This window comes from Somniosus microcephalus, chromosome 17 (assembly GCF_052327205.1).
Source record: "Somniosus microcephalus isolate GS21.2 chromosome 17, FLI_Smic_1.0, whole genome shotgun sequence".
Classification (NCBI taxonomy): domain Eukaryota; kingdom Metazoa; phylum Chordata; class Chondrichthyes; order Squaliformes; family Somniosidae; genus Somniosus; species Somniosus microcephalus.
The window spans coordinates 61,004,714-61,031,574 of record NC_141003.1 but is presented as its reverse complement, the minus strand read 5'-3'; the positions used below and the strand labels follow the sequence as shown (position 1 = coordinate 61,031,574).

At 52.7% G+C, this 26,861-nt stretch overlaps 1 protein-coding gene across 1 annotated transcript in view; it reads right to left on the bottom strand.

Annotated features, from left to right (window-relative positions):
• Window positions 1–25,753, bottom strand: part of LOC147105768 (myotubularin-related protein 5-like) — a 126,626-nt gene extending 100,873 nt beyond the window's left edge. Inside the window, exon 1 of the mRNA XM_086010890.1 lies at window positions 25,608–25,753. Coding sequence (XP_085867016.1) covers window positions 25,608–25,662 — 55 coding nt within the window. The 5' untranslated portion in view covers window positions 25,663–25,753. The remainder of the gene's footprint in view (window positions 1–25,607) is intronic.
• Window positions 25,754–26,861: the final 1,108 nt, after the last annotated feature.

Below are 26,861 nucleotides of genomic sequence, written 5' to 3'. Positions count from 1 at the left end.
CCGCACTCGGCTCTGGTCTTCCATCCTAGAGTAGTGTTCAATCATTGACAGGGCACCTTCAACTGTTGGTGATATTCAAACAGACCCCCCTGCCCAGGAAATCTATAGTCGGACTATAGGAGAGACAGTGACTCCAGGGAACTGGTTCATCGTCCCTGCCTTAGGAAGAGCAATGATGCCCTCAGTTCTTTGTTCCACCCTCAGCTATTCTTCCTGAGGCTGCTGAGCTCATGTTTGTCCAATACGTAACGGTCAAATATAAGCAAAAACAACAACTTGCATTTATATGGCACCTTTACCCTAGTAAAACATCTTAAGGGGCTTCACGGCAGCGTTATCAAAGAAAATTTGACACCGAGCCACGCAAGGAGATACAGGAAACTTTCGATTAACTGGCCACTAAATAACTGGAACGCTCTATCCACCGGCAAAATTCAGGAGTCGGTTCAGATAACTTTTTTTTACTTTTAGTTACTTTTTTTACTCCATTTGTGGCTGTGCAAGGGTGTAGCTGAAGCTGTTGCTAAGCTACAGAGACGCTTGCAACTTGTGCCGATTGTTTTGAAGCAAGCAACAGGGTTTGTTGCTTTAGACGGAGCTCTGAGCTCCGTATCTTTTAGTATAGCGTTCGGTTATCCGGCATTGTTGATGGACCGGCACCAGGTCGGTCCCGTCCGTGCCGGATACCAGAAAGTTTCCTGTATTAGGTCAGGTGACCACAAGCTTGGTCAGAGAGGTCGGTTTTAAGGAGGAGGGAGTGGCGGAGAGATTTAGGGTGGGATTTCCAGAGCTTAGGGCCTGGACAGCTGAAGGTACGGTCGCCAATGGTGGACCGAAGGAAATCGGGGATGCACGAGACCCAGAATTGGAGCAGCACAGAGATCTGAGGGTTGCAGGGCTGGAGGAGGTTACTGAGATACAAAGTGTAATACTTTGTAATAAAGGTGGGAAAGTAAGCTATGAGGAGGACACAAAGAGCCTGCAAAGTGATAAGTGAGTGGACAACAAAGTAGCAGATGGAGTATAATTTGGGGAAATGTGAGGTTATTCACTTTGGCAGGAAGAATAGAAAAACAGAATATTTTTTAAATGGTGAGAAACTATTAAATATTGGTGTTCAGACAGATTTAGGTGTCCTCGTACAGGAAACAGAGCTAGCATGCAGGTACAAGTAATTAAGGCGGCAAATGGCGTGTTGGCCTTCATTGCAAGGGGGTTGGAGTATAAGAGTAAGGAAGTCTTGCTACAATTGTACAGGGCCTTGGTGAGACCACACCTGGAGTACTGTGCACAGTTTTGGTCTCCTTATCTGAAGAAAGATATAGTGCAACGAAAGTTCACTAGATTGATTCCTGGGATGAGAGGGTTGTCCTATGAGGAGAGATTGAGTACACTGAGCCTATACTCTCTGGAGTTTAGAAGAATGAGAGGTGATCTCAGTGAAACATTCAAGAATTTTAGGGGGATTGACAGGGTAGAAGCTGAGAGGTAGTTTCCCCTGACTGGAGAGTCTAGAACTAGAGGGCATAGTCTCAGGATAAGGGGTCAGCCATTTAGAACTAAGATGAGGAGAAGTGTCTTCACTCAGAGGGTTGTGAATTTTTGGAATTCTCTACTCCTAAGGGCCAAAAAGGGAACATAGTACAGTGGTTATGTTACTGGACTAGTAATCCAGAGGCCTGAACTAATGATCTAGAAACAGGAGTTCAAATCCCACCCATTTATTCAGTTAATTAAATAAATCTGGAATAAAAAGCTAGCACGAGTAATAGTGACCATGGAACTACTGGATTGTCGTAATAACCCATCGGGTTCACTGATGTCCTTCAGGGAAGGAAGTCTCCCGTCCTTACCCGGTCTGGCCTATACGTGACTCTAGACCCACAGCAATGTGGTTCACTCTTAACTGTCCTCTGAAATGGCCTATCAAGCCACCCAGTTGTATAAGGTGGCTCAGCACCAACTTCTAAAGGGATGGGCAATAAATGCTGGCCTTGCCAGCGACGCCCACATCCCGTGAATGATTAACAAAAAGGATGCTGAATCGTTGAGTATATTCAAGGCTGAGTTAGATAGATTTTTGGAATCAAGGGCTATGGAGATCAGGCAGGAAAGTGGTTGAGGTCGAAGATCAGCCATGATCTTATTGAATGGCGGAGCAGGCTCAAGGGGCCATATGGCCTACTCCTGCTCCTAATGCTTAAGTTCTTATGAGGTCAGCGAGCATAGGGGTGATGGGTGAAAGGGACTTGGTGCGAGTTACAATACGGGCAGAGAGTTTTGGATGAGCTCAAGTTTATGTACGGTGGAAGATGCGAGTCTGGACAGGAGAGCGTTGGAATAGTCAAGTCTCGAGGTAACAACGGCACAGACGAGTTTCAGCGGCAGATGAGCTGAGGCAGGGGCGGAGTCGGGCGATGTTACCGAGGCGGAAGTAGGCGGTCTTGGTGATGGCGCAGATGTGTGGTCAGGGTCAAGTACGATGCCAAGGTTGTGAATGGTCTGGTCCAGCCGCAGACAGCTGCCAATGAGAGGGATGAAGTCGATGGCCACGGAATGGAGAATGGTGCTGCTACCAGACCATACCAACACTCTTTATTTTCTCAGGATGACACAGAGAAGGACAGCTGTCTGATTCATTCAAGTCTTTGTGTACCAGTGGTACTCAAATACTTCGCTTTGCTGTGCCCTCAGCAGCTTTATCTTCTCTGTCATAATGAAAAGACCAACCCAGCTGAATTTGATCCTGCTCACTCCATTTCTGCTCCTTGGAGGCAGAGATATTCCAGCTTTCATAAAACAGACCAGTCTCCCATTATTCAGTGCAAATGTTGCACAATTCCCCCAAGAATGGCCCTCAACAAAACATTAGCAAATAACATGGCTACAGACAGTCCATTTGGGCTTCCAGGTGGAGCTTTCTTCCCAAAAGAATCCTTTCACTATTTTCCAAGGAAACAAGTCCACACTCATCCTTCCTATCTCAATCTTTTCCCCATAACACATATGGAACAATCCTTTGAAAGTTCTGCGGTAATAACCCACATGCTTCCAATATTGCTCTATATCTGTGCTACACCCAGTTTTATTATATTTAAAAACTGAAAGACAAAAGTTTTGATCACTACGGCAACAGAACAAATGCAATAATAGACACACCCACAGAAACTACCTTGTATAACAAGACGAGAGGTGCTAATTGCTAGAGTTTGTGTTCTCCACTTCTGGTCTCCGAGAATCTATTTAAAGAGTTCACTTAAGTCAAGTACACTCAATAAGGTGAAAATACACCATGCAGCATTTCCAAGGATCATCGCTTTCCATTCATTCATGAGCTGACATGGGTAACAAAATAGCAGAGTAGGCTCAACAGGCCTACACCTGTTTCTTTGCAGCTAGGAATTACCTTCAGCCTTAATCCCTGCAGCACACAATACACTCCTGCTAATTCAAAGCAGTCTTTTGCTGCAGTTGCTCAAATTAAGCAATTTAAAATAAAACAGAACAGGAGGTGTTTTTGCAGGATTTCAATTAGAAATAACAGATACAGGTTGAGCGTCCAAAATCCGGAGGTCCAGAATCCGGACTCCGGGACGATTGGTGGCAGGGTCGTCCGGAATCCGTAAAATGTTCCGGAATCTGGACACCCTGTCAAACCGTTTCCGCCAGGCTGCGACCACAGCACGCCGCCGCCCTGGTGGCCTAGTGTGGGCCATCGGATGCTCTGCAGAGCTCGCAGCGTCCCTCCCCTTTAACAGAAGGGGGGGGGGGGGTGGAGAAACGTGTCAGCGCTACGTGGAGCGGCCCAGGCATTTCCGGACTCGGAACGTGTTTCTGATGTCCGAAGTCTGGAAACGCCTGAGCCCAGGTTGCGATATTTCTGGACTTCGGACATCAGAAACACGTTCCGAAGTCCAGAAAAACATGAAAACCGGCTCGGCCTCGGTTCTGAGGTTGCCGGATTCAGGACACTCAACCTGTACTTCAAATGAAGAGTAAACTGTGGAAGGGTAGACATTTATTCAAGTTTTTTGAGGATATAACTAGCAGGGTAGATAAAGGCATTCGATAAGGTGCCACATAAAAGGTTATTACACAAGATAAGGGCTCATGGGGTTGGGGTAATATGGATAGAGGATTGGCTATCGGACAGAAAACAGAGAGTAGGGATAAACAGGCCTTTTCAGGTTGGCAGGCTGTAACTAGTGGGGTGCCGCAAGGATCAGTGTTGGGGCCTCAGCTACTTACAACCTATATTAATGACCTAGATGAAGGGACCGAGTGCAATGTATCCAAGTTTGCTGACGATACAAAGCAAGGTGGGACAGTAAGCTGTGAGGAAAACAGAGAGTCTGCAAAGGATATAGATAGACTAAGCGAGTGGGCAGAAAGGTGGCAGATGGAGTATAATGTAGGGAAATGTGAGGTTATTCACTTTGGTAGGAAGAATAGAAAAACAGAATATTTTTTAAATGGTGAGAAGCTTTCAAATGTTGGTGTTCAGAGAGATTTGGGTTTCCTCGTGCAAGAAACACAGAAAGCTAGCATGCAGGTACAGCAAGCAATAAGGAAGACAAATGGCATGTTGGCCTTTATTGCAAGGGGGTTGGAGTATAAGAGTAAGGAAGTCTTGCTACAATTGTACAGGGCCTTGGTGAGACCACACCTGGAGTACTGTGCAGTTTTGGTCTCCTTATCTAAGGAAAGATATACTTGCCTTGGAGGCAGTGCAACAAAGGCTCACTAGATTGATTCCTGGGATAAGAGGGCTGTCCTATGATGAGAGATTGTGTAGAATGGGCCTATACTCTCTGGAGTTTAGAAGAATGAGAGGTGATCTCATTGAAACATACAAGATTCTGAAGGGGATTGACAGGGTAGATGCTGAGAGGTTGTTTCCCCTGGCTGGAGTGTCTAGAACTAGGGGGCACAGTCTCAGGATAAGGGGTCGGCCATTTAAGACCGAGATGAGGAGGAATTTCTTCACTCAGAATCCTTGGAATTCTCTGCTGAATCTTTGAGTATATTCAAGGCTGAGATCAATAGATTTTTGGACTCTAGGGGAATCAAGGGATATGGAGATAGTGCAGGAAAGTGGAGTGGAGATCGATGATCAGCCATGATCTTATTGAATGGCGGAGCAGGCTCGAGGGGCCGCATGGCCGACTCCTGCTCCTATTTCTTATGTTTCTATGTTCTTGTACCCAGCTCCCGCGCCAACCCCCTTCACACTGGAACTGATGATGAGGCACCAGTACCCTTCATGCCATCAGCTCTTCCTGGGAAGGGGGCTCGTAAAGACAAGAGAAGTGACAAAGTTGCTGTCAATGTAATAAAAGCTGCAGGGACATTGAACCACAAGAGCTGCACGTTATTAATAATGATAGACAGAAGACAAGTGAAGAAATAACTATGCAGAAATTAGTAAGAATAAACCAGATTACTAGCTATATGCAGCAAAGAACTCAGTTCAGTACACGGTACCTAATGTCACTTCCACATTTACTGAAAAATGAACCTTAGTTAAACAAAACTGAGCCGAGGTTATGACAAGGAAGAAAACAGAGAACTAGCTACTTCGCCTAAAGAACTGAACTTCACACAAAGCATAAACGTTCTACACCCTAGATTTCTATTTCATATCCCCCTTTTCCATTTCAGTTCCACAGCACAAGGTCACCTCGTTACTATAGGGAGGTTAAATGTGGAGCTGGGAGACACAGAACTACAGCAGAGTGTCACTTGCACATCAACTTACCACATGTTCAACTATGCACATACCACACCTTCCGCAGTGAGCAACACTGGCCGCCCCACACAGACGGTCCCAGCCACCACTACTGCTCTGCCATTTCTCCAACGGCTCGGAGGCGGTTTGGGAAGTTTGTTACATTTTGGATCAGTAAATGGGGGTTTAACAGCTTCTGTCAAGTGGCTCTATTGAAGTCACTAACAAGTGAAGGACTATTATTAATAAACCACTGCAGGTGGGTCACCAATTACACAAGGCATGGAGATGGTGAATACAGTGGAAGAGGTGTCAACCTGATGAGGCTACAACACAGGACTACTTGCATGCCAAACAACGGAAGCAACATGCAATAGACAGAGCTAAGCGATCTCACAACCATCGGATCAAATCAAAGCTCTGCAGTCCTGCCACATCCAATCGTGAGTGGTGGTGGTGGACAATTAAACAGTTAACAGGAGGAGGAGGCTCCAATAATATCCCCATCCTCAATGATGGTGGAGCCCAGCACGTGAGTGCAAAAGACAAGGCTGAAGCATTTGCAACTATCTTCAGCCAGAAGTGCCGAGTGGATGACCCATCTCGGCCTCCTCCTGAGGTCCCCAGCATCACAGGTGCCAGTCTTCAGCCCATTCAATTCACTCCACGTGATGTCAAGAAACGGCTGAAGACACTGGATACTGCAAAGGCTATGGGCCCTGACAACATTCCGACAATAGTACTGAAGACTTGTGCTCCAGAACTAGCTGCACCCCTAGCCAAGCTGTTCCAGTACAGCTACAACACTGGCATCTACCCGGTGGAAAATTGCCCAAATATGTCCCGTCTACAAAAAGCAGGACAAATCCGACCCGACCAATTACCATCCCATCAGTCTACTCTCAATCATCAGCAGTGATGGAAGGTGTCGTCGACAGTGCTAGTAAGCGGCACTTACTCAGCAATAACCTGCTAACTGACGCCCAGTTTGGGTTCCGCCAGGGCCACTCGGCTCCTGACCTCATTACAGCCTTGGTCCAAACATGGACAAAAGAGCTGAACTCAAGAGGTGAGGTGAGAGTGACTGCCCTTGACATCAAGGCAGCATTTGATCGAGTGTGGCATCAAGGAGCCCTAGCAAAACTGAAGTCAATGGGAATTAAGGGGAAAACTCTCCATTGGTTGGAATCATACCTAGCACAAAGGAAGTTGGCTGTGGTTGTTGGAGGTCATTCATCTCAATCACATGACATCACTGCAGGAGTTCCTCAGGGCAGTGTCCTAGGCCCAACCATCTTCAGCTGTTTCATCAATGACCTTCCTTCCATCATAAGGTCAGGAGTGGGGATGTTCGCTGATGATTGCACACTGTTCAGCACCATTCGAGACTCGTCAGATACTGACGCAGTCCGTGTCCATATGCAGCAAGACCTGGACAACATTCAGACTTGGGCTGACAAGTGGCAAGTAACATTCGCACCACACAAGTGCCAGGCAATGACCATCTCCAACAAGCAAGACTCTAACCATCTCCCCTTGACATTCAATGGCATTACCATCGTTGAATCCCCCACTATCAACATCCTGGGGGTTACCATTGATCAGAAACTGAACTGGACCAGCCATATAAATACTGTGGCTACAAGAGCAGGCCAGAGGCTGGGAATTCTGCAGTGAGTGTCTCACCTCCTGACTCCCCAAAGCCTTTCCACCATCTACAAGACACAAGTCAGGAGTGTGATGGAATACGCTCCACTTGCCTGGATGAGTGCAGCTCCAACAACACTCAAGAAGCTCGACACCATTCAGGATAAAGCAGCCCGCTTGATTGGCACTCCGTCCACCACCTTCAACATTCACTCCCTCCACCACCGGCGCACTGTGGCTGCAGTGTGTACCATCTACAAGATGCACTGCAGCAACTCGCCAAAGCTCCTTCAACAGCACCTTCCAAACCCGCGACCTCTACCACTTAGAAGGACAAGGGCAGCAGACGCATGGGAACATCACCACCTACAAGTTCCCCTCCAAGCCACACACCATCCTGACTTGGACCTGTATCGCCGTTCCTTCACTGTCGCTGGGCCAAAATCCTGGAACTCCCTTCCTAACAGTATTGTGGATGTACCTACACCATATGGACAGCAGTGGTTCAAGAAGGCGGCTCACCACCATCTCCTCAAGGGCAATTAGGGATGGGCACTAAATGCAGGCCTAGCCAGCGACGCCCACATCCCATCAATGAATAAAAAAAGAGGGAGATTACGCAATAGCTGTATGTTTTTGCAAGTCTGAGGAGTCTCGTCTCCATTAATGTGGATCGGCAACATTCTAGTCTAATTCAGACACTCCATTGGCAATACTCCCAGGTCTGATATTAGATGATGCCTCAAACTAAGGTGGAGTCATATCATTCCAGTTAACCAGGGTTGGTCTCGGTTTGATGGTGTGGGACGAAGCGATGGAAGTTAGATTGTGGTGGTATACAATTCTGCCACTGATGACTTGGCATCTCAAAGATGCCCAGTTTTAGGCTGGTAAGTGGCAGTGCCACACAACCTGATGGAGAACACAGGACTGTGCAGTGGTCACAACTACCAATGCCATCACAGGCAAATGTGTCTGACAGGTAGGTTGGCAAGATGAGGTCAAGTAAGTTAATTCTACATGTTGGTTCCCTCACCACCTGATGCAGGCCCAGTCTAGCACCTAAGTCCTCAGGACTCGCCTAAAGAACTGAACTTCACACAAATCATAAACATACTACATCCTAGATTTCTATTTCATATCCCCCTTTTCCATTTCAGTTCCACAGCACAATGCTCACCATTCTTGGTGGTGGATATTCCCTTCAGGTACTGTTCAACATGGAGGAGTACTGATTCATAAGTTCAGGACATTCAGTCGTGATCAGCAGGAGGTCTTGACCTTGACATGAAGCCATGAAAGTTCATGGTGTCCACAGTCAATGTTGAGGACTCCCAGGGCCATGTCCACCTCACTGTACCCTCACTATGTGTGGGCCTATAGTGTCAGTGGGTTGGGACATATGCAGGTAGGAGTCCGAGATGTTAGCTGATAGATATGATTGTTAGTGTGACTATGTCAGGCTGCTGTTTGACTAGTCTGTGGGACAGCTCTCCCAACTTGGGCACCAGCCCGGAGAGATTAGCGAGGAGCACTTTACATGGTCGACAGGGCTGTGATTGGCTTAGTCTTATTTTGATACCAAGCCCGAGATGTTGCCATTTTATTTATTGAACTTTGTAGCAATTGTTTTTACAACTGGGTGGCTTGTTAAACCATTTCAGAGGTCATCAAGAACCAACCCTGTGGGGCTGGAGTCATATGTAGGGCTGACCGGGTAGGGGAGCCAGATTCTTCCCTAAAGGTCATGTTGGGGTTTTATGATACTGACCGCTTTCATGATTGTTTTTCTAGTGCCAGCCCACAAATGACCAGATTTCTTGATTTAAATTTCACAACTTGTTGTGGTGGTATTCAAACTCTCACCCTCCAGGTTTCTGGTACAGTACCATAGCCCGTAGGTTGCTGTACACTTGAACCAATGCTCCTGGGAGCATATTTACTCCAATTTTGGTAGCCCTAAAGCCACAGTATTTTCAGTTCCACTGTCTTTGTCGTGCAGCGTTATTCTAACCTTCAAGGTGACATCCCAAAATTGTGAAGTCAAATCAAACATGCACTGTATACAAATGTCTACAGAAAGCACTAATGCATCAAGAGACTTCCTGTTTAGGATGTGTGAACCACTCACTGGGTTACTTGGCATTAATTGATGATGTCCTTTACCCTCTACACAGCCAGTTCTGGAAATGCTGTATTGGAAATAAAACATTAATACAAGGTTTCATCATAAAGCAACAAGAACAGAAAATCTGTCAACTCAAAAGATACAGGGTGCTAATGCTCACAACAAACCTTTCACCTACAAACTGAAACTTGTCCAGGGACAATACTACACAGAATGTACAGCCCAGAAACAGGCCATTCGGCCCAACTAGTCCGTGCTGGTGTTTAGACCCCCCCCATTGCATCTGCCTCATCTCAGCCCTTCAGCATATCTTTCTATTCCCTTTTGAAAGATTACAGCTATTGGGAAAGATTGAACAGGTTGGGGCTTTTAGAAAAAAGACTTAGAGGTGACCTGATCGAGGTCTTTAAAATTATGAATGGTTTGGACATGTGGATAGAATGTTTCTACTGGTTGGAGAATCCAAAACTAGGGGCCATAAATACAAGATAGTTACTAATAAATCCAGTAGGGAAATAAGGAGAAATGTATTTATTTAGAGAGCGGTTAGAATGTGGAACTTGTAACCACAGGAAGTGGTTGAGGCAAATAGCTTAGATGTTCTCGAAAGGAAACTAGACGAGCACAAGAGAAAAGGAACTTAGAATAACAAGGATACTAAATAAAATTCAATGTTTTAAGCTATCTACATTTAATTTTTCAATTTCCATGCCTCAGTTGCTACACACACAACTGCAGCCTGAAGGCAATGAAACAGATCGTCAACTACTCATGAAAATCAAGAACAGGACTGGGTGGTGCACCGGGTTGGACACATTCCTTTGGCTTCCCTGATAATTCAGCAGGTTGATCCACAAAGTTGGAGAGCTGCACATACCAGGGAGGTCCCAAGTTTGGTCACCGATCTGTGCCGAGTTCACGGAGCCCAGGGCAGCAGTAGGAGCACTACAACTGGCCCAAGTCCCCCTGGGCTAGGAACAAGAACACCAGCCAAGGTTGCAGCACCTGAACCAGCAACCCCATGCTGGGAACTGTACTCGTGGAGATGTCGAGCAAGACAGGATTGAATTTAGCTGCGATGCCCCCTTCAATCAAACAGTCTCGGCTCTTGCATGAATATTAATCATTTGGGTGAGGTGTGTGGGGGGGGGGAGGGGGGAAGAGGGTGAATGGGACTTGTGGAACAAGAGCCAAGCAAGCTGTCTAAACTCTCAGGGGAGGAGGTGAGTGTCGTAAAATCTTGTCCCTGGGTTTGAAAAACTCAAAGCTTTTGAACCCCGAGAATGGATAAGAAGTTGGCTAAAAGGTGGATAACAGATACTTGTTAGAGGCGATTAAGTCAGGGTATGGACTATGTGGGTACCCCAGAAATCAATGTTGGGATCACTACTGTTTCGAATTCATGTCAATGACTTGGACTCAAACCCAATGCAAGTTGCAGCTGATGCCATACTCGGAGGGGCAGTGAAACTGGAGGCAGCTGAGAAATTACAGAACGCGATCATAGAATCTTACAGCGCAACTGGAAGCCATTCGGCCCACCGTGCCTGTGCCAGCTGTCCAATAGTCCCACGCCCCTACTCGTTCCCCATAGCCCTGTAAATGTTTCCATTACAAGTATTTATCCAATTCCCTTTTGCAGTTATTGAATTTTCTTCCACCACCCTTTCAAGCAGTGCATTCCAGATCACAACTCACTGTATAAAAAAAGGACATTAAAGCCAGAGAGCTTGCAAATGATTATAGTAGCCTAGTGGTTATGTGAAAGTGAATTTAATAAATCTGGCACTTTGTGGTCTAAAATTACCATGAAAGCGAACAGATTGTTGGGAAAGGAACTAGCCGCCCCTGCCAGCTCTGGCCTTCACATGACTCTAATCCAACACTACATGGTCGATTCTTAATACCCTCAGGGTAACTAAGGCTGCCAATAAATAATGCATTTCCAAACCTGCCTTCATCCCAAGGACAAATACAGCGTAGCTTCACTAGAATAACGTTGGTATGGGAAATTATCATTTTGAGACGACACACTGGAACTATTTCCACTGGAGCAGAGTGGGTTAAGAGGAGGTTTAAGAGTTTTTGAAAATTACAAAGGGTTTTGACAAGAGTGAATAGGAAAAGACTATTTTCTCTGGTTGGACACAGTAACGAGAGGTCATCAATCCAACAGTCACCAACACAATGAGGAGAGGGGGTTAGAAGAAATCTCTTTACACAGAGGGCTGTTTGACCATGGTATGCTTTGCTTCAAGGAGAGGTTGAGGGAGAAACTATTATTTAAGGGTAAATTGGATAAATGTTTGAAGCAGAAGTAGATACAGGGATATGGAGAGATAGTGGGATTAGTTTGTGTCTGTGCTAGAGCAAACCAAAATGAGTTGAATCACCTTCTTCTGTGGTGTAAATTTCTATGGTTCAAACTCCCTCGAGACCCTCAAGTCAACAAGACCCAATCAAATTGATCCCTAATGCAAAAGAAAATTTCTGACCAATATGATGCGAGGTTCCAATGCGGAGTCCAGTGTATGTGCTTGCACCACTCAAGCCTGTACCCAGTGCATTCCCACAGATACTCTCAATCCCTGATAAAGGCTCAACGTGGTGAGATACAGACCAGTCCACACATGCTTCCTCTGGCAGTGCTGGTTTGTCCGATCAGTGCCATTAATGACCTCAACTCTACCTATTTCAATTACTCACACAAAAACTCAGGCCCAACCTACTAGAAACAGCAGAATTCCTGTTCTGTGAATTACGCACTGCAACACCTTAAGGGACACCCTAAAACTAACTGGTCTGGGGAAATGGCAAAGTTCAAAACACACAGAATGTGAAGTTAAATAGATTCTGCGTGTTGAGAGCCTAAACACTATACTCAGGCATAAATTAAACTCCGCCTAAAAGGATAGGATAGCGATCATAAATAATCTTTAGTATCAATACACCAGAGCAAAATGGAACACAGTACACTGAAGTCTGCTAAAGGCAGCAGAGATCCAGGTGATCAAAGACCAAGACACAGGTTTTAAATATAGAACTAGGAAGCAGTGGGCATTAATACATCAGCATGCCCAAGCCTGCCAGATGTTCAACTGCCAATGACTGACGAACCTGTTCGTCAGCTTCTTCTACAACTGAAGATAGTGTAACTGCCTCAATATCCTTTGGGGGAAGAGAGTTCCCGATTTCCACTACCCTTTGTGTGAAGAAGTGCTTCCCGACATCACCACTGAACTGCCTAGCTCTAATTTTAAGGTTATGTTCCCTTGTTCTGGACTCGCCCCACAAAAGGAAATTGTTTCTATCTACCTTATCAACTCCTTTAATCATCTTAAACACCTCAATTAAATCACCCCTTAATCTTCTAAACTCGAGGGAATACAAGCCTAGTTTATGCAACCCGCTCTCATAATCTAACCCTTTTAGCCCCAATATCATTCTGGTGAATCTGTGCTGCACCCCCTCCAAGGCCAATGTACTTCTTGAGGTGTGGTGCCCAGAACTGAACACAGTGCCCCAGATGGGGTCTAACCAGAGCTTTATATAACAAAATAACTTCTACCCCTTTGAGATAAAGGCCAACATTCCATTAGCTTTTTAAATTATTTTTGTTCCTATCCACTAGCTTTTAATGATTTTTGTACATGGACATTAAATCTCTGCGGAGTAAGTTTCAGAAGTCTCTCTCCAAACTCTGTAGTCACCTTATACACAAAACAATCAAATGACTGCGAGCAACACCAATTTACTAATTCTATTTAAATGTCATCATTGACTATTAAATTTAATTGCCTTTCTTTTCCTTTTGTGCTGCCAGCTCCAAATGTGAAGACAGGCAGATATTCTGTGAGTCAGAGGAGAGTCTGAAGTGCAACACCTGGAGTGTGACGCTTACAGGAAGTGCAAGCTATATACAAGAATTTAGATTGCTCTAAAATATGTTTACATGCACTTTTTAAAGAAACAATTCTACTTTTAAAACTATTTTCGCTCCAAGTCTGCAGCCATTTCTCTTAGCTGTAGTGTTTGCTCCTTTATGCTGTGTCAATTGCAGTGCACAATTATGACGTTTCCACTGTAGCTATTTATTTTCATGCCTCTCTGAAATTTAACATGCAGCTGAGAAGCACCCAACAGTTCAGGTTTGAAGAAACACACTTCAGCGGGCCACACCAACACTTCAGCGGGCCACACCAACACTTCAGACTGTTGACATTTTAAACAAATACCAATCCAGCAAATCAGTTGTCACACTGGCAGAGAGCACCTTATTTATTTGTAACTTTCCCACTACAGGCCTTAACTCAATTTAAACCATGAGTTAAACATTTAAAAGGGATTTACATTAATACACACCTTATGTTTCTCAAACATTCCAAAGCGCTTCACACCCAAAGAGTTATTTTGAAGTACATTCACCTGTGTTCCATAGGCAAACACAGCAGGCAATATGCGCAAAGTCGCACAAAGAGTAAATAAGATCAATGACCCTTCATGTGTTTTTAGAAGTGTTAGTTGAAGGAGGAATGCTGGCCAGGACATCAGGAGAAGGCTCTGCTCTTCAAGTAGCACCATGGGTCTATGACATCTACTTGAACCATCAGAATCCATTAAAAGGAATAATGCTGAGCATACAGGATCAATATATTCCTAAAATCTAACAAGCTGACTAAACAAATGTGCCCCTAAATGATGAACAAATTCAAAGTAAAATAAAATGGAAAAATGCCCTCTACAGATTGTACAAGGAGAAAGGGGAAGGGGCTCATTAGGATGAATACAATAAAATGCAGTAACACATTTAAAGGAGTTCAGAGGGGCAACGAGGAAACTAGAATGCACACAGCAGCAGAGGCTAAACACGACAGTTAAAACTCTCTTTCAGTACTACAACAGTAAGAGAGTAAAGGAGAAAACCTCAAACCGTGTAAACTGGCTTGAAACCGAGGATGAAATGACAGTGGAAGCAGATTCAATAGTAACTTTCAAAAGGGAATTGGATATATACTTGAAAAGGAAAAAAATGCAAGACTACGAGGAAAGAGCAGAGGAGTGGGACTAATTGGAAAGCTCTTTCAAAGAGCCAGCATAGGCATAATGGACGAAATGGCCTCCTTCTGTGCTGTAAGATTCTAGGAACATAAATAGTAAATATTCTAAATGATTACTTCCTCCAAGAATTCACAAGAGAAGACATGAGAACCATGCTTTCCCACAGATAATCTAAGCAGAAACAATAACTGATAGAAATGAGATGGAAGTCCTAGAGTGGTTATAAGAGCACAAAATAAAATATTGCCAGGGATAGATGGTTTTCGACCAGATAGATTTGAGGCACTGGACATTGCGGAGGTACCAGCATATTGGAAACTGGCTAATGTGGTGCCCTATTAAACAAAAAGGGGGACAAAACAGAGTCAACTACAGCCAGAATATTTTTACTTCAATTCCATGTAAAATAATGGAACTGATCGAGTAAACCTGAGGATCATTTGTACAACAATAACCTAATAAAGAGCAGCCAACATCAATTCAGAAAGGGAAAACCCAGCCAGATCTAGTAATGTTCCCTACATCAGGGATTCTCAACCGGGGTCTGCAAGAAGATTTCAAGGGGTCCGCCAAATCAGCAGCTTCCAAGAATAAAATCTTTTTAAAAATCCCATTCTGCGGGCAGGGTCAACAACAAAAAGAGCGAGACTGATCACTACCGGTGTCAGCGGTGCCCTGTTTATTACCAAGAATGGGACCTCGAAATAAGCTATATATTTACCCAGCTCCCAAAAAAGTTTAATTCAGTGAGGTTGGGCCGATGTGCCGCCGCTGATATTGGAGGAGAGGCCACCCCACCCCCTCTCTTCCCCCAGATCCTGTTGGCATCAGGTTCTTTTCCCAGCAGGCCAAGCGGCGCACGCTCTCCTGCCCGCCATATTTAAATTGGGTAAGTGGAGCAACAGTTCAGTGGGGTTTGATGTCGCTTTGTGGGTTAATGGGCCGAGAATTAACCAGAGTATCGGCAAATGTTCGGCTGACTTAACCTTTCGCTCTTTATGCACCTGACCGCTGCTTGTCCGTGGCAGCTGTTTACAGAGCCGAGCACGGCACGGGTGGCTGATCAAACTGCCGGCTGCCACCACCGTCGGGAGCTCGTGGTCCCGGGTCCGTGTCCGGGCGGACAGCCGTGAAAGTTGACCTTTTTATATAAAATACACCATTTTGCATTGGGAAGTGAGCCTGGAGCTTAGGTGCACATGGTATATGGTGGTCCATCTGATTTTCTGCTGTGGCATCTTGGTGCGCACAAATTTGCTGCTGGTTTTTACCACGTGACAGGAACCACTCAAGTAGTTGTGTTGTGTTACAGGGGGTCTGTGGACTTTTTATAACATGGGAGGGGGGCTTCAGAAACAAAAGGTTGAGAACCCCTCCCGTACATCACAACAGCGACTGCGCTTCCAAAGTACTTCATTGGCTGTAAAGCTCTTTGGAACATTGAGGTTGTAAAACGTGTAATATAAATTCAAGTTCTTTCTTTCTTTGATCAACCTCATACATCACTGTGGAAAGCCCTACAACATGTTGTACTCGGGACTTCAACAAGGTACTTGAGGAAGTTCTACAAAAAAGGCTATTAAATATGATGGGATTTCTGGTCAAACCCTGGAAATGGGCAAAAAATTGACTGAAGGGTATAAAACAAGTGGTCATTAGAGGAGCTATGCTGGGGTGGTGGAAGTACAGAGTGCAATACTGTAGGGTTCGACGTTAAGACCACTCCTGTTTCTAATTTACAATCGATGACATGGATTCTCAACTCCTCACATGGGCAGAAATCCTTTTGTACTGACTTTGGCCTTTTTCCGTTTAGACATTCATTACACAAAATTCACATTCTTTACTAAGTGGCAGCTTGGCTCAGTGGTGGGTTCAAGCCTCACGCCAGGGACTTCAGCACAAAATCAAAGCCGATACTTCAGTGCCGTATTGAGGGACTGCTGCATTGTCAAAGGTGTTGTGTCTTTCAAATGAGACGTTAAACTGAGGCTCTGCCTGCCTGATCAGGTGGATGCAAAAGTTCCTTTGGCACTGTTCGTAGAAGAGCAAGAAAATTCTACCAGTGTCCTGTCCAACGTTTATCCCACACCAAAAACAGATTAACTAGTTATTTATCTGATTGCTGTTTGTGGAACATAGGGAGTAGGCCATTCAGCCCCTCAAATCTGTTCCACTATTCAATTAGATCATGGCTGACCAGTACCTCAATTCTATTTACCCGCCTTTGCTTCATATCCTTTGATACCCTGACCCAACAAAAAGCTATCGACCTCAGTGTTGAAAATTTCAATTGAGCCCCAGCATCCACAGCCTTTTGGGAACAGAGTTCCAGATTTCCACTACACTCCTGTGAAGACGTGCTCCTGATTTCACTCCTGAACAGCTTAGCTCGAATTTTAAGATTGCGCCCACTTGTTCTGAATTCCTCTTCCAGAGGAAATAGTTTCTCTCTATCTACTCTGCGAATCCTTTTAATATTTTAAATACCTCGATTAGATCACCCCTCAATCTCCTATACTCGAGGGAATAAAAACAAAGTATGTGCAACCCCACTCAGTCCCACCCACTCAGTCCCTCCCACCCTCACTCACATCCCCTCAGTCTCTCCCTCCCTCTCCCCCCTCAGTCTTTCCCCGTCAGTCTCTCCCTCCCTCTCCCCCCTCAGTCTCTCCCCCTCTTCCCCCACTCAGTCCCTCCCTCAGTCCCTCCCTCCCACCCTCACTCACCATCCCCTCAGTCTCTCCCCCTCTTCCCCCTCAGTCTCTCCCTCCCTCTCCCCCCCTCAGTCTCTCCCCCTCTTCCCCCACTCAGTCCCTCCCTCCCACCCTCACTCACCATCCCCTCAGTCTCTCCCCCTCTCTTCCCCCCTCAGTCTCTCCCTCCCTCTCCCCCCTCAGTCTCTCCCTCTCTCTTCCCCCACTCAGTCCCTCCCTCTCACTCCCTCCCACCCTCACTCAAACCCGTCTCTCCTTCTCTCTTCCCCCCTCAGTCTCTCTCTCTTCCCCCCTCAGTCTCTCCCACTTCCCCCCTCAGTCTCTCTCCTCCCCGATCTCTCTCCTCCCCTCCCCGATCTCTCCTCCTCTCCCTCAATCTCTCACTCCTCCCCTCCGCCTCGCTCCTCCCCGATCCCTCGCTCCTCCCCTCCCCGATCTCTCGCTCCTCCCCTCCCCTCCCCGATCTCTCGCTCCTCCCCTCCCCGATCTCTCGCTCCTCCCCTCCCCTCCCCGATCTCTCGCTCCTCCCCTCCCCGATCTCTCGCTCCTCCCCTCCCCTCCCCGATCTCTCGCTCCTCCCCTCCCCTCCCCGACCTCTCGCTCCTCCCCTCCCCTCCCCGATCTCTCGCCCTGCCCCTCCCCGATCCCTCGCTCCTCCCCTCCCCGATCTCTCGCTCCTCCCCTCCCCGATCTCTCGCTCCTCCCCTCCGCTCCCCGGTCTCTCGCTCCGCTCCTCCCCTCCCCGGTCTCTCGCTCCGCTCCTCCCCTCCCCGGTCTCTCGCTCCGCTCCTCCCCTCCCCGGTCTCTCGCTCCGCTCCTCCCCTCCCCGGTCTCTCGCTCCGCTCCTCCCCTCCCCGGTCCCTCGCTCCTCCCCTCCCCTCCCCGGTCTCTCGCTCCGCTCCTCCCCTCCCCTCCCCGGTCTCTCGCTCCGCTCCTCCCCTCCCCGGTCTCTCGCTCCGCTCCTCCCCTCCCCGGTCTCTCGCTCCGCTCCTCCCCGCCCCGGTCTCTCGCTCCGCTCCTCCCCTCCCCGGTCTCTCGCTCCGCTCCTCCCCTCCCCGGTCTCTCGCTCCGCTCCTCCCCTCCCCGGTCTCTCGCTCCGCTCCTCCCCTCCCCGGTCTCTCGCTCCGCTCCTCCCCTCCCCGGTCTCTCGCTCCGCTCCTCCCCTCCCCGGTCTCTCGCTCCGCTCCTCCCCTCCCCGGTCTCTCGCTCCGCTCCTCCCCTCCCCGGTCTCTCGCTCCGCTCCTCCCCTCCCCGGTCTCTCGCTCCGCTCCTCCCCTCCCCGGTCTCTCGCTCCGCTCCTCCCCTCCCCGGTCTCTCGCTCCGCTCCTCCCCTCCCCGGTCTCTCGCTCCGCTCCTCCCCTCCCCGGTCTCTCGCTCCGCTCCTCCCCTCCCCGGTCTCTCGCTCCGCTCCTCCCCTCCCCGGTCTCTCGCTCCGCTCCTCCCCTCCCCGGTCTCTCGCTCCGCTCCTCCCCTCCCCGGTCTCTCGCTCCGCTCCTCCCCTCCCCGGTCTCTCGCTCCGCTCCTCCCCTCCCCGGTCTCTCGCTCCGCTCCTCCCCTCCCCGGTCTCTCGCTCCGCTCCTCCCCTCCCCGGTCTCTCGCTCCGCTCCTCCCCTCCCCGGTCTCTCGCTCCGCTCCTCCCCTCCCCGGTCTCTCGCTCCGCTCCTCCCCTCCCCGGTCTCTCGCTCCGCTCCTCCCCTCCCCGGTCTCTCGCTCCGCTCCTCCCCTCCCCGGTCTCTCGCTCCGCTCCTCCCCTCACACGGTCTCTCGCTCCGCTCCTCCCCGAACACCCCCTCCCACTCCCCGAACACACTCTCTCTCCCCCTCCCCACACACTCTCTCTCCCCCTCCCCACACACTCTCTCTCCCCCTCCCCGAACACTCTCTCCCCCCCTCCCCGAACACTCTCTCCCCCTCCCCGAACACTCTCTCCCCCTCCCCGAACACTCTCTCCCCCTCCCCGAACACTCTCTCCCCCTCCCCGAACACTCTCTCCCCCTCCCCGAACACTCTCTCCCCCTCCCCGAACACTCTCTCCCCCTCCCCGAACACTCTCTCCCCCTCCCCGAACACTCTCTCCCCCTCCCCGAACACTCTCTCCCCCTCCCCGAACACTCTCTCTCTCTCCCCCCCTCCCCAAACACGCTCTCTCTCCCCTCCCCGATCTCTCTCTCTCTCACTCTCCCCTCCCCGATCTCTCTGACTCGCCCCTCCCCGATCTCTCTGACTCGCCCCTCCCCGATCTCTCTCTGACTCTCCCCTCCCCGATCTCTCTCTCTGACTCTCCCCTCCCCGATCTCTCTCTCTGACTCTCCCCTCCCCGATCTCTCTCTCTGACTCTCCCCTCCCCGATCTCTCTCTCTGACTCTCCCCTCCCCGATCTCTCTCTCTGACTCTCCCCTCCCCGATCTCTCTGACTCGCCCCTCCCCGATCTCTCTGACTCGCCCCTCCCCGATCTCTCTCTCCCCTCCCCGATCTCTCTCTCACTCTCCCCTCCCCGATCTCTCTCTCTCACTCTCCCCTCCCCGATCTCTCTCTCTCTCTCTCCCCTCCCCCTCTCTCTCTCTCTCACTCTCCCCTCCCGATCTCTCTCTCCCCTCCCCGATCTCTCTCTCTCTCTCTCTCCCCTCCCCGATCTCTCTCTCCCCTCCCCGATCTCTCTCTCTCACGCTCCCCTCCCCGATCTCTCCCCTCCCCGATCTCTCTCTCACTCTCCCCTCCCCGATCTCTCTCTCTCACTCTTCCCTCCCCGATCTCTCTCTCACTCTCCCCTCCACGATCTCGCTCACTCTCCCCTCCCCGATCTCTCTCACTCTCCCCTCCCCGATCTCTCTCACTCCCCTCCCCGATCTCTCTCTCTCCCCTCCCCGATCTCTCTCTCTCCCCTCCCCGATCTCTCTCACTCTCCCCTCCCTGATCTCTCTCTCTCCCCTCCCCGATCCCTCACTCCCTCTCCCCGATCTCTCCCCCTCCCTCCCTCTCCCTTCCCCGATCTCTCCCCCTCCCTCCCTCTCCCCTCCCCGATCTCTCCCCCTCCTCCCCCCTCTCCCCCTCCCCCTCCCGATCTCTCCCCCTCCCTCCCTCTCCCTCCCCCTCTCTCCCCTCCCCGATCTCTCTCCCTCCCTCTCCCCCTCCCTCCCTCTCCCCTCCCGATCTCTCCCCCTCCCTCCCTCTCCCCCTCCCTCCCTCTCCCCTCCCCGATCTCTCCCCCTCCCTCCCTCTCCCCTCCCCGATCTCTCCCCCCTCCCTCCCTCTCCCCTCCCCTCCCTCTCCCCTCCCCGATCTCTCCCCCTCCCTCCCTCTCCCCTCCCCGATCTCTCCCCTCCCTCCCTCTCCCCTCCCCGATCTCTCCCCTCCCTCCTCTCCCCTCCCCGATCTCTCCCCCTCCCTCCCTCTCCCCGATCTCTCCCCCTCCCTCCCTCTCCCCTCCCCGATCTCTCCCCCTCCCTCCCCGATCTCTCCCCCTCCCTCCCTCTCCCCTCCCCGATCTCTCCCCCTCCCTCCCTCTCCCTCCCCGATCTCTCCCCCTCCCTCCCTCTCCCCTCCCCGATCTCTCCCCCTCCCTCCCTCTCCCCTCCCCGATCTCTCCCCCTCCCTCCCTCTCCCCTCCCCGATCTCTCCCCCTCCCTCCCTCTCCCCTCCCCGATCTCTCCCCCTCCCTCCCTCTCCCCTCCCCGATCTCTCCCCCTCCCTCCCTCTCCCCTCCCCGATCTCTCCCCCTCCCTCCCTCTCCCCTCCCCGATCTCTCCCCCTCCCTCCCTCTCCCCTCCCCGATCTCTCCCCCTCCCTCCCTCTCCCCTCCCCGATCTCTCCCCCTCCCTCCCTCTCCCCTCCCCGATCTCTCCCCCTCCCTCCCTCTCCCCTCCCCGATCTCTCCCCCTCCCTCCCTCTCCCCTCCCCGATCTCTCCCCCTCCCTCCCTCTCCCCTCCCCGATCTCTCCCCCTCCCTCCCTCTCCCCTCCCCGATCTCTCCCCCTCCCTCCCTCTCCCCTCCCCGATCTCTCCCCCTCCCTCCCTCTCCCCTCCCCGATCTCTCCCCCCCCTCCCTCTCCCCTCCCCGATCTCTCCCCCTCCCTCCCTCTCCCCTCCCCGATCTCTCCCCCTCCCTCCCTCTCCCCTCCCCGATCTCTCCCCCTCCCTCCCTCTCCCCTCCCCGATCTCTCCCCCTCCCTCCCTCCCTCTCCCCTATCTCTCCCCCTCCCTCCCTCTCCCCTCCCCGATCTCTCCCCCTCCCTCCCTCTCCCCTCCCCGATCTCTCCCCCTCCCTCCCCGATCTCTCCCCCTCCCTCCCTCTCCCCTCCCCGATCTCTCCCCCTCCCTCCCTCTCCCCTCCCCGATCTCTCCCCCTCCCTCCCTCTCCCCTCCCCGATCTCTCCCCCTCCCTCCCTCTCCCCTCCCCGATCTCTCCCTCTCCCCTCCCCAATCTCTCCCCCTCCCTCTCCCCTCCCCGATCTCTCCCCCCCCCTCCCTCTCCCCGATCTCTCCCCCTCCCTCCCTCTCCCCTCCCCGATCTCTCCCCCTCCCTCCCTCTCCCCTCCCCGATCTCTCCCCCTCCCTCCCCCCTCCCCGATCTCTCTCCCTCCCTCCCTCTCCCCTCCCCGATCTCTCTCCCTCCCTCCCTCCCTCTCCCCTCCCCGATCTCTCTCCCTCCCTCTCCCCTCCCCGATCTCTCTCCCTCCCTCCCTCCTCCCCGATCTCTCTCCCTCCCTCCCTCTCCCCTCCCCGATCTCTCTCCCTCCCTCCCTCTCCCCTCCCCGATCTCTCTCCCTCCCTCCCTCTCCCCTCCCCGATCTCTCTCCCTCCCTCTCTCTCCCTCCCTCCCCGATCTCTCTCCCTCCCTCCCTCTCCCCTCCCCGATCTCTCTCCCTCCCTCCCTCTCCCCGATCTCTCTCCCTCCCTCCCTCTCCCCGATCTCTCTCCCTCCCTCCCTCTCCCCGATCTCTCTCCCTCCCTCCCTCTCCCCGATCTCTCTCCCTCCCTCCCTCTCCCCGATCTCTCTCCCTCCCTCCCTCTCCCCGATCTCTCTCCCTCCCTCCCTCTCCCCGATCTCTCTCCCTCCCTCCCTCTCCCCGATCTCTCTCCCTCCCTCCCTCTCCCCGATCTCTCTCCCTCCCTCCCTCTCCCCGATCTCTCTCCCTCCCTCCCTCTCCCCGATCTCTCTCCCTCCCTCCCTCTCCCCGATCTCTCTCCCTCCCTCCCTCTCCCCTCCCCGATCTCTCTCCCTCCCTCTCCCCTCCCCGATCTCTCTCCCTCCCTCCCTCTCCCCGATCTCTCTCCCTCCCTCCCTCTCCCCGATCTCTCTCCCTCCCTCCCTCTCCCCGATCTCTCTCCCTCCCTCCCTCTCCCCGATCTCTCTCCCTCCCTCCCTCTCCCCGATCTCTCTCCCTCCCTCCCTCTCCCCGATCTCTCTCCCTCCCTCCCTCTCCCCTCCCCGATCTCTCTCCCTCCCTCCCTCTCCCCTCCCCGATCTCTCTCCCTCCCTCCCTCCCCGATCTCTCTCCCTCCCTCCCTCCCCGATCTCTCTCCCTCCCTCCCTCCCCGATCTCTCTCCCTCCCTCCCTCCCCCCTCCCCCCCTCCCTCCCCCCTCCCCGATCTCTCTCCCTCCCTCCCCCCTCCCCGATCTCTCTCCCTCCCTCCCCCCTCCCCGATCTCTCTCCCTCCCTCCCCCCTCCCCGATCTCTCTCCCTCCCTCCCCCCTCCCCGATCTCTCTCCCTCCCTCCCCCCTCCCCGATCTCTCTCCCTCCCTCCCCCCTCCCCGATCTCTCTCCCTCCCTCCCCCCTCCCCGATCTCTCTCCCTCCCTCCCCCTCCCCGATCTCTCTCCCTCCCTCCCCCCTCCCCGATCTCTCTCCCTCCCTCCCCCCTCCCCGATCTCTCTCCCTCCCTCCCCCTCCCCGATCTCTCTCCCTCCCTCCCTCTCCCCGATCTCTCTCCCTCCCTCCCTCTCCCCTCCCCGATCTCTCTCCCTCCCTCCCTCTCCCCTCCCCGATCTCTCTCCCTCCCTCCCCCTCCCTCTCCCTCCCCGATCTCTCTCCCTCCCTCTCCCCGATCTCTCTCCCTCCCTCCCTCTCCCCTCCCCGATCTCTCTCCCTCCCTCCCTCCGATCTCTCTCCCTCCCTCCCTCTCCCCTCCCCGATCTCCCTCCCTCCCTCTCCCCTCCCCGATCTCCTCTCTCCCTCCCTCTCCTCTCCCCGATCTCCCTCTCCTCCCTCCCCTCTCCCCGATCTCTCTCCCTCCCTCCCTCCCCGATCTCTCTCCCTCCCTCTCCCCGATCTCTCTCCCTCCCTCTCCCCGATCTCTCTCCCTCCCTCTCCCCGATCTCTCTCCCTCCCTCCCTCTCCCTCCCCGATCTCTCTCCCTCCCTCCCTCTCCCCTCCCCGATCTCTCTCCCCCCTCCCTCCCCTCTCCCCTCCCCGATCTCTCTCCCTCCCTCCCTCTCCCCTCCCCGATCTCTCTCCCTCCCTCCCTCTCCCCTCCCCGATCTCTCTCCTCCCTCCCTCTCCCCTCCCCGATCTCTCTCCCTCCCTCCCTCTCCCCTCCCCGATCTCTCTCCCTCCCTCCCTCTCCCTCCCCGATCTCTCTCCTCCCTCCCTCTCCCCTCCCCGATCTCTCTCCTCCCTCCCTCTCCCCTCCCCTCCCCCCCGATCTCTCTCCCTCCCTCCCCCTCCCCGATCTCTCTCCCTCCCTCTCCCCTCCCCGATCTCTCTCCCTCCTCCCTCTCCCTCCCCGATCTCTCTCCCTCCCTCCCCTCCCCGATCTCTCTCCCTCCCTCTCCCCTCCCCGATCTCTCTCCCTCCCTCTCCCCTCCCCGATCTCTCTCCCTCCCTCTCCCCTCCCCGATCTCTCTCCCTCCCTCTCCCCTCCCCGATCTCTCTCCCTCCCTCTCCCTCCCCGATCTCTCTCCCTCCCTCTCCCCTCCCCGATCTCTCTCCCTCCCTCTCCCCTCCCCGATCTCTCTCCCTCCCTCTCCCCTCCCCGATCTCTCTCCCTCCCTCTCCCCTCCCCGATCTCTCTCCCTCCCCCTACCCTCCCCGATCTCTCTCCCTCCCCCTCCCCTCCCCGATCTCTCTCCTCCCCTCCCCTCCCCCGATCTCTCTCCCTCCCCCTCCCCTCCCCCGATCTCTCTCCCTCCCCCTCCCCTCCCCCGATCTCTCTCCCTCCCCCTCCCCTCCCCGATCTCTCTCCCTCCCCCTCCCTCCCCCGATCTCTCTCCCTCCCCCTCCCCTCCCCCGATCTCTCTCCCTCCCCCTCCTTCCTCCTCCCCTCCTTCCTTGCTCCTCCCTCTTCTCTCCTCCCTCCTTCCCTCCCTCCTCCCTTCTTTCTCTCTCCTCCTCCCTCCCCTCTTTCTCTCTCCTCCCTCCTCCTCCTTCCTTCCTCTCTCCTCCTTCCTTCCTTCCTTCCTCTCTCCTCCCCTCCCCCTCCTCCTCCCTCCTCCCCTCCTCTTTCCTCCCTCCTCCCCTCCTCTCTTTCCTCCCTCCTCTCTTTCGTCCCCTCCCCTCCTCTCTTTCCTCCCTCCTCCCCTCCTCTCTTTCCTCCCTCCTCCCCTCCTCTTTCCTCCTCTTTCCTCCCCTCTCCTCCCTCCTCCCCCTCTCCTCTTCCTCCCCCGATCTCTCTCCCTCCCCCTCCTTCCCCTCCTTCCTCCTCCCCTCCTTCCTTGCTCCTCCCTCTTCTCTCCTCCCTCCTTCCCTCTCTCCTCCTCCCTCCCCTCTTTCTCTCTCCTCCCTCCTCCTCCTTCCTTCCTCTCTCCTCCTTCCTTCCTTCCTCTCTCCTCCCCTCCCCCTCCTCCCCTCCTCTCCTCTCTTTCCTCCCTCCTCCCCTCCTCTCTTTCCTCCCTCCTCCCCTCCTCTCTTTCCTCCCTTCTCCCCTCCTCTCTTTCCTCCCTCCTCCCCTTCCTCCTCTTTCCTCCTCTTTCCTCCCTCCTCCTCCCCTCTCTCCCCCTCTCCTCCTCTCCTCCCCCCTCTCCTCTTCCCCCCTCTCTCTCCTCCCTCCTCTCCCCTCTTCTCCTCCTCCCCTCTCTCCTCCTCCCCTCTCTCCTCTCCTCTTTCCTCCTCCTCTCCTCTCTCCTCCTCCCCTCTCTCTCCCTCTCCTCCCCTCTCTCCTCTTTCCTCCGCCCCTCCCCTCTCTCTCGCACTCTCTTTCCTTCCTCCTTCTCTCTCTCTACCTCCCTTTCCCGCCCCTCTCTCAACCTCCCTCAGTCACTCTCGGTCCCCGCTGGGCCTCCGATCCCGGGGCTGCGGTGTTGAGCCGGCGGGGTCTGGGAACTCAGTGGGCGGCCGTTCGCAAGGGGCGGTTCCCCCCCCAATCCTGGGCCGTTGCCGGGCCGCACTCACCGCGCTTATCGTGGTCGTAGCCCACCAGCACGAAGTAGTCGGCCAGCCTGGCCATGGCCGTGTCGCTGCTGCTCGGCGCCGCCTGCGTTCCCAACCGTCAGCATCGTCCCGCCGCCATCCCGCACGCACCGCGCCTGCGCGCCCTGCGCCGGGGGGGAGGGGCCGCCGCCGCGCAGCCCATAATATACAACCCATTCTCAGGCCCATAGCAACAGCCTTCACATCCGGCCCCAAGCAACGGAGATCCAGCCCATCGTGTCAAGCCCTAGCAGCTGCTCCATGACAACCAGCCTCCAGCCCATAATATCCATCTGTTGCACTTGTCCACAGTAATCGGCCTCCAGCCCATAATATCCAGCGCATCAGCACGAGGGTAAAGAGTAGTTCAGAAATAGGAGGGATCAAACAGGGCAAATGCGAGGCAGACCAAGATGGGTTTGGAGTTCATGTACATAAATGCCCGGAGTGTGGTAAATAAGGTTCTTGAGTTGCAGGCACAAATCGCCACATGGGATTCTGATATAGTGGCAATAATGGTGATCTAGCTCAAACAAGGGGAGGAATGGGAACTTAATATTCCTGGCTACAAGGTATTCAGGAAAGATAGGGAAGGGAAAGAAGGGGGCAGCAATCTCATCCTTGTTTTCAAATCCCTCCATGACCTCACCTCTCCCTAACTCTGTAACCTCCTCCAGCCCTACAACCCTCTGAGATCTCTGCGCTCCTCCAATTCTGGCCTCTAGCGCATCATCCCATATTTCATTTGCTCCACCATTGGCGCCCATGCCTTCAGCTGCCTTGGCCCTAAGCTCTGGAATTCTCTCCCTAAACCTCTCCACCTCTTTACCTCGCTCTCCTCCTTTAAGACACTCTTTAAAACCTACCTCTTTGACCAAGCTTTTGGCTGTCTGTCCTAATGTCCGTCTGTGGCTCGGTGTCAAATCTCAGTCTTCTCAAGTCTCCTGCGAAGCACCTTGGGACGTTTTACAATGTTAAAGGTGCTATATCAATGCAAGTTATTGTTATTATTGATCAAGTAAACTATTATAGCACTGGAGAGGGACGGTGTAGCTGAGGAGCTAAAGAGAGAGTCTATTTGGTTAGAATTAAGGAACAATAGAGGAGCTATTACCCTGCTGTATGTATACTATAGGTCACCAAATAGTGGGAAGGAGATAGAGCAGGAAATATGCAGCCAAATTACAGAAAGATGCAAAACTAGAATAGTGATAATAGGAGCCTTCAATTATACTA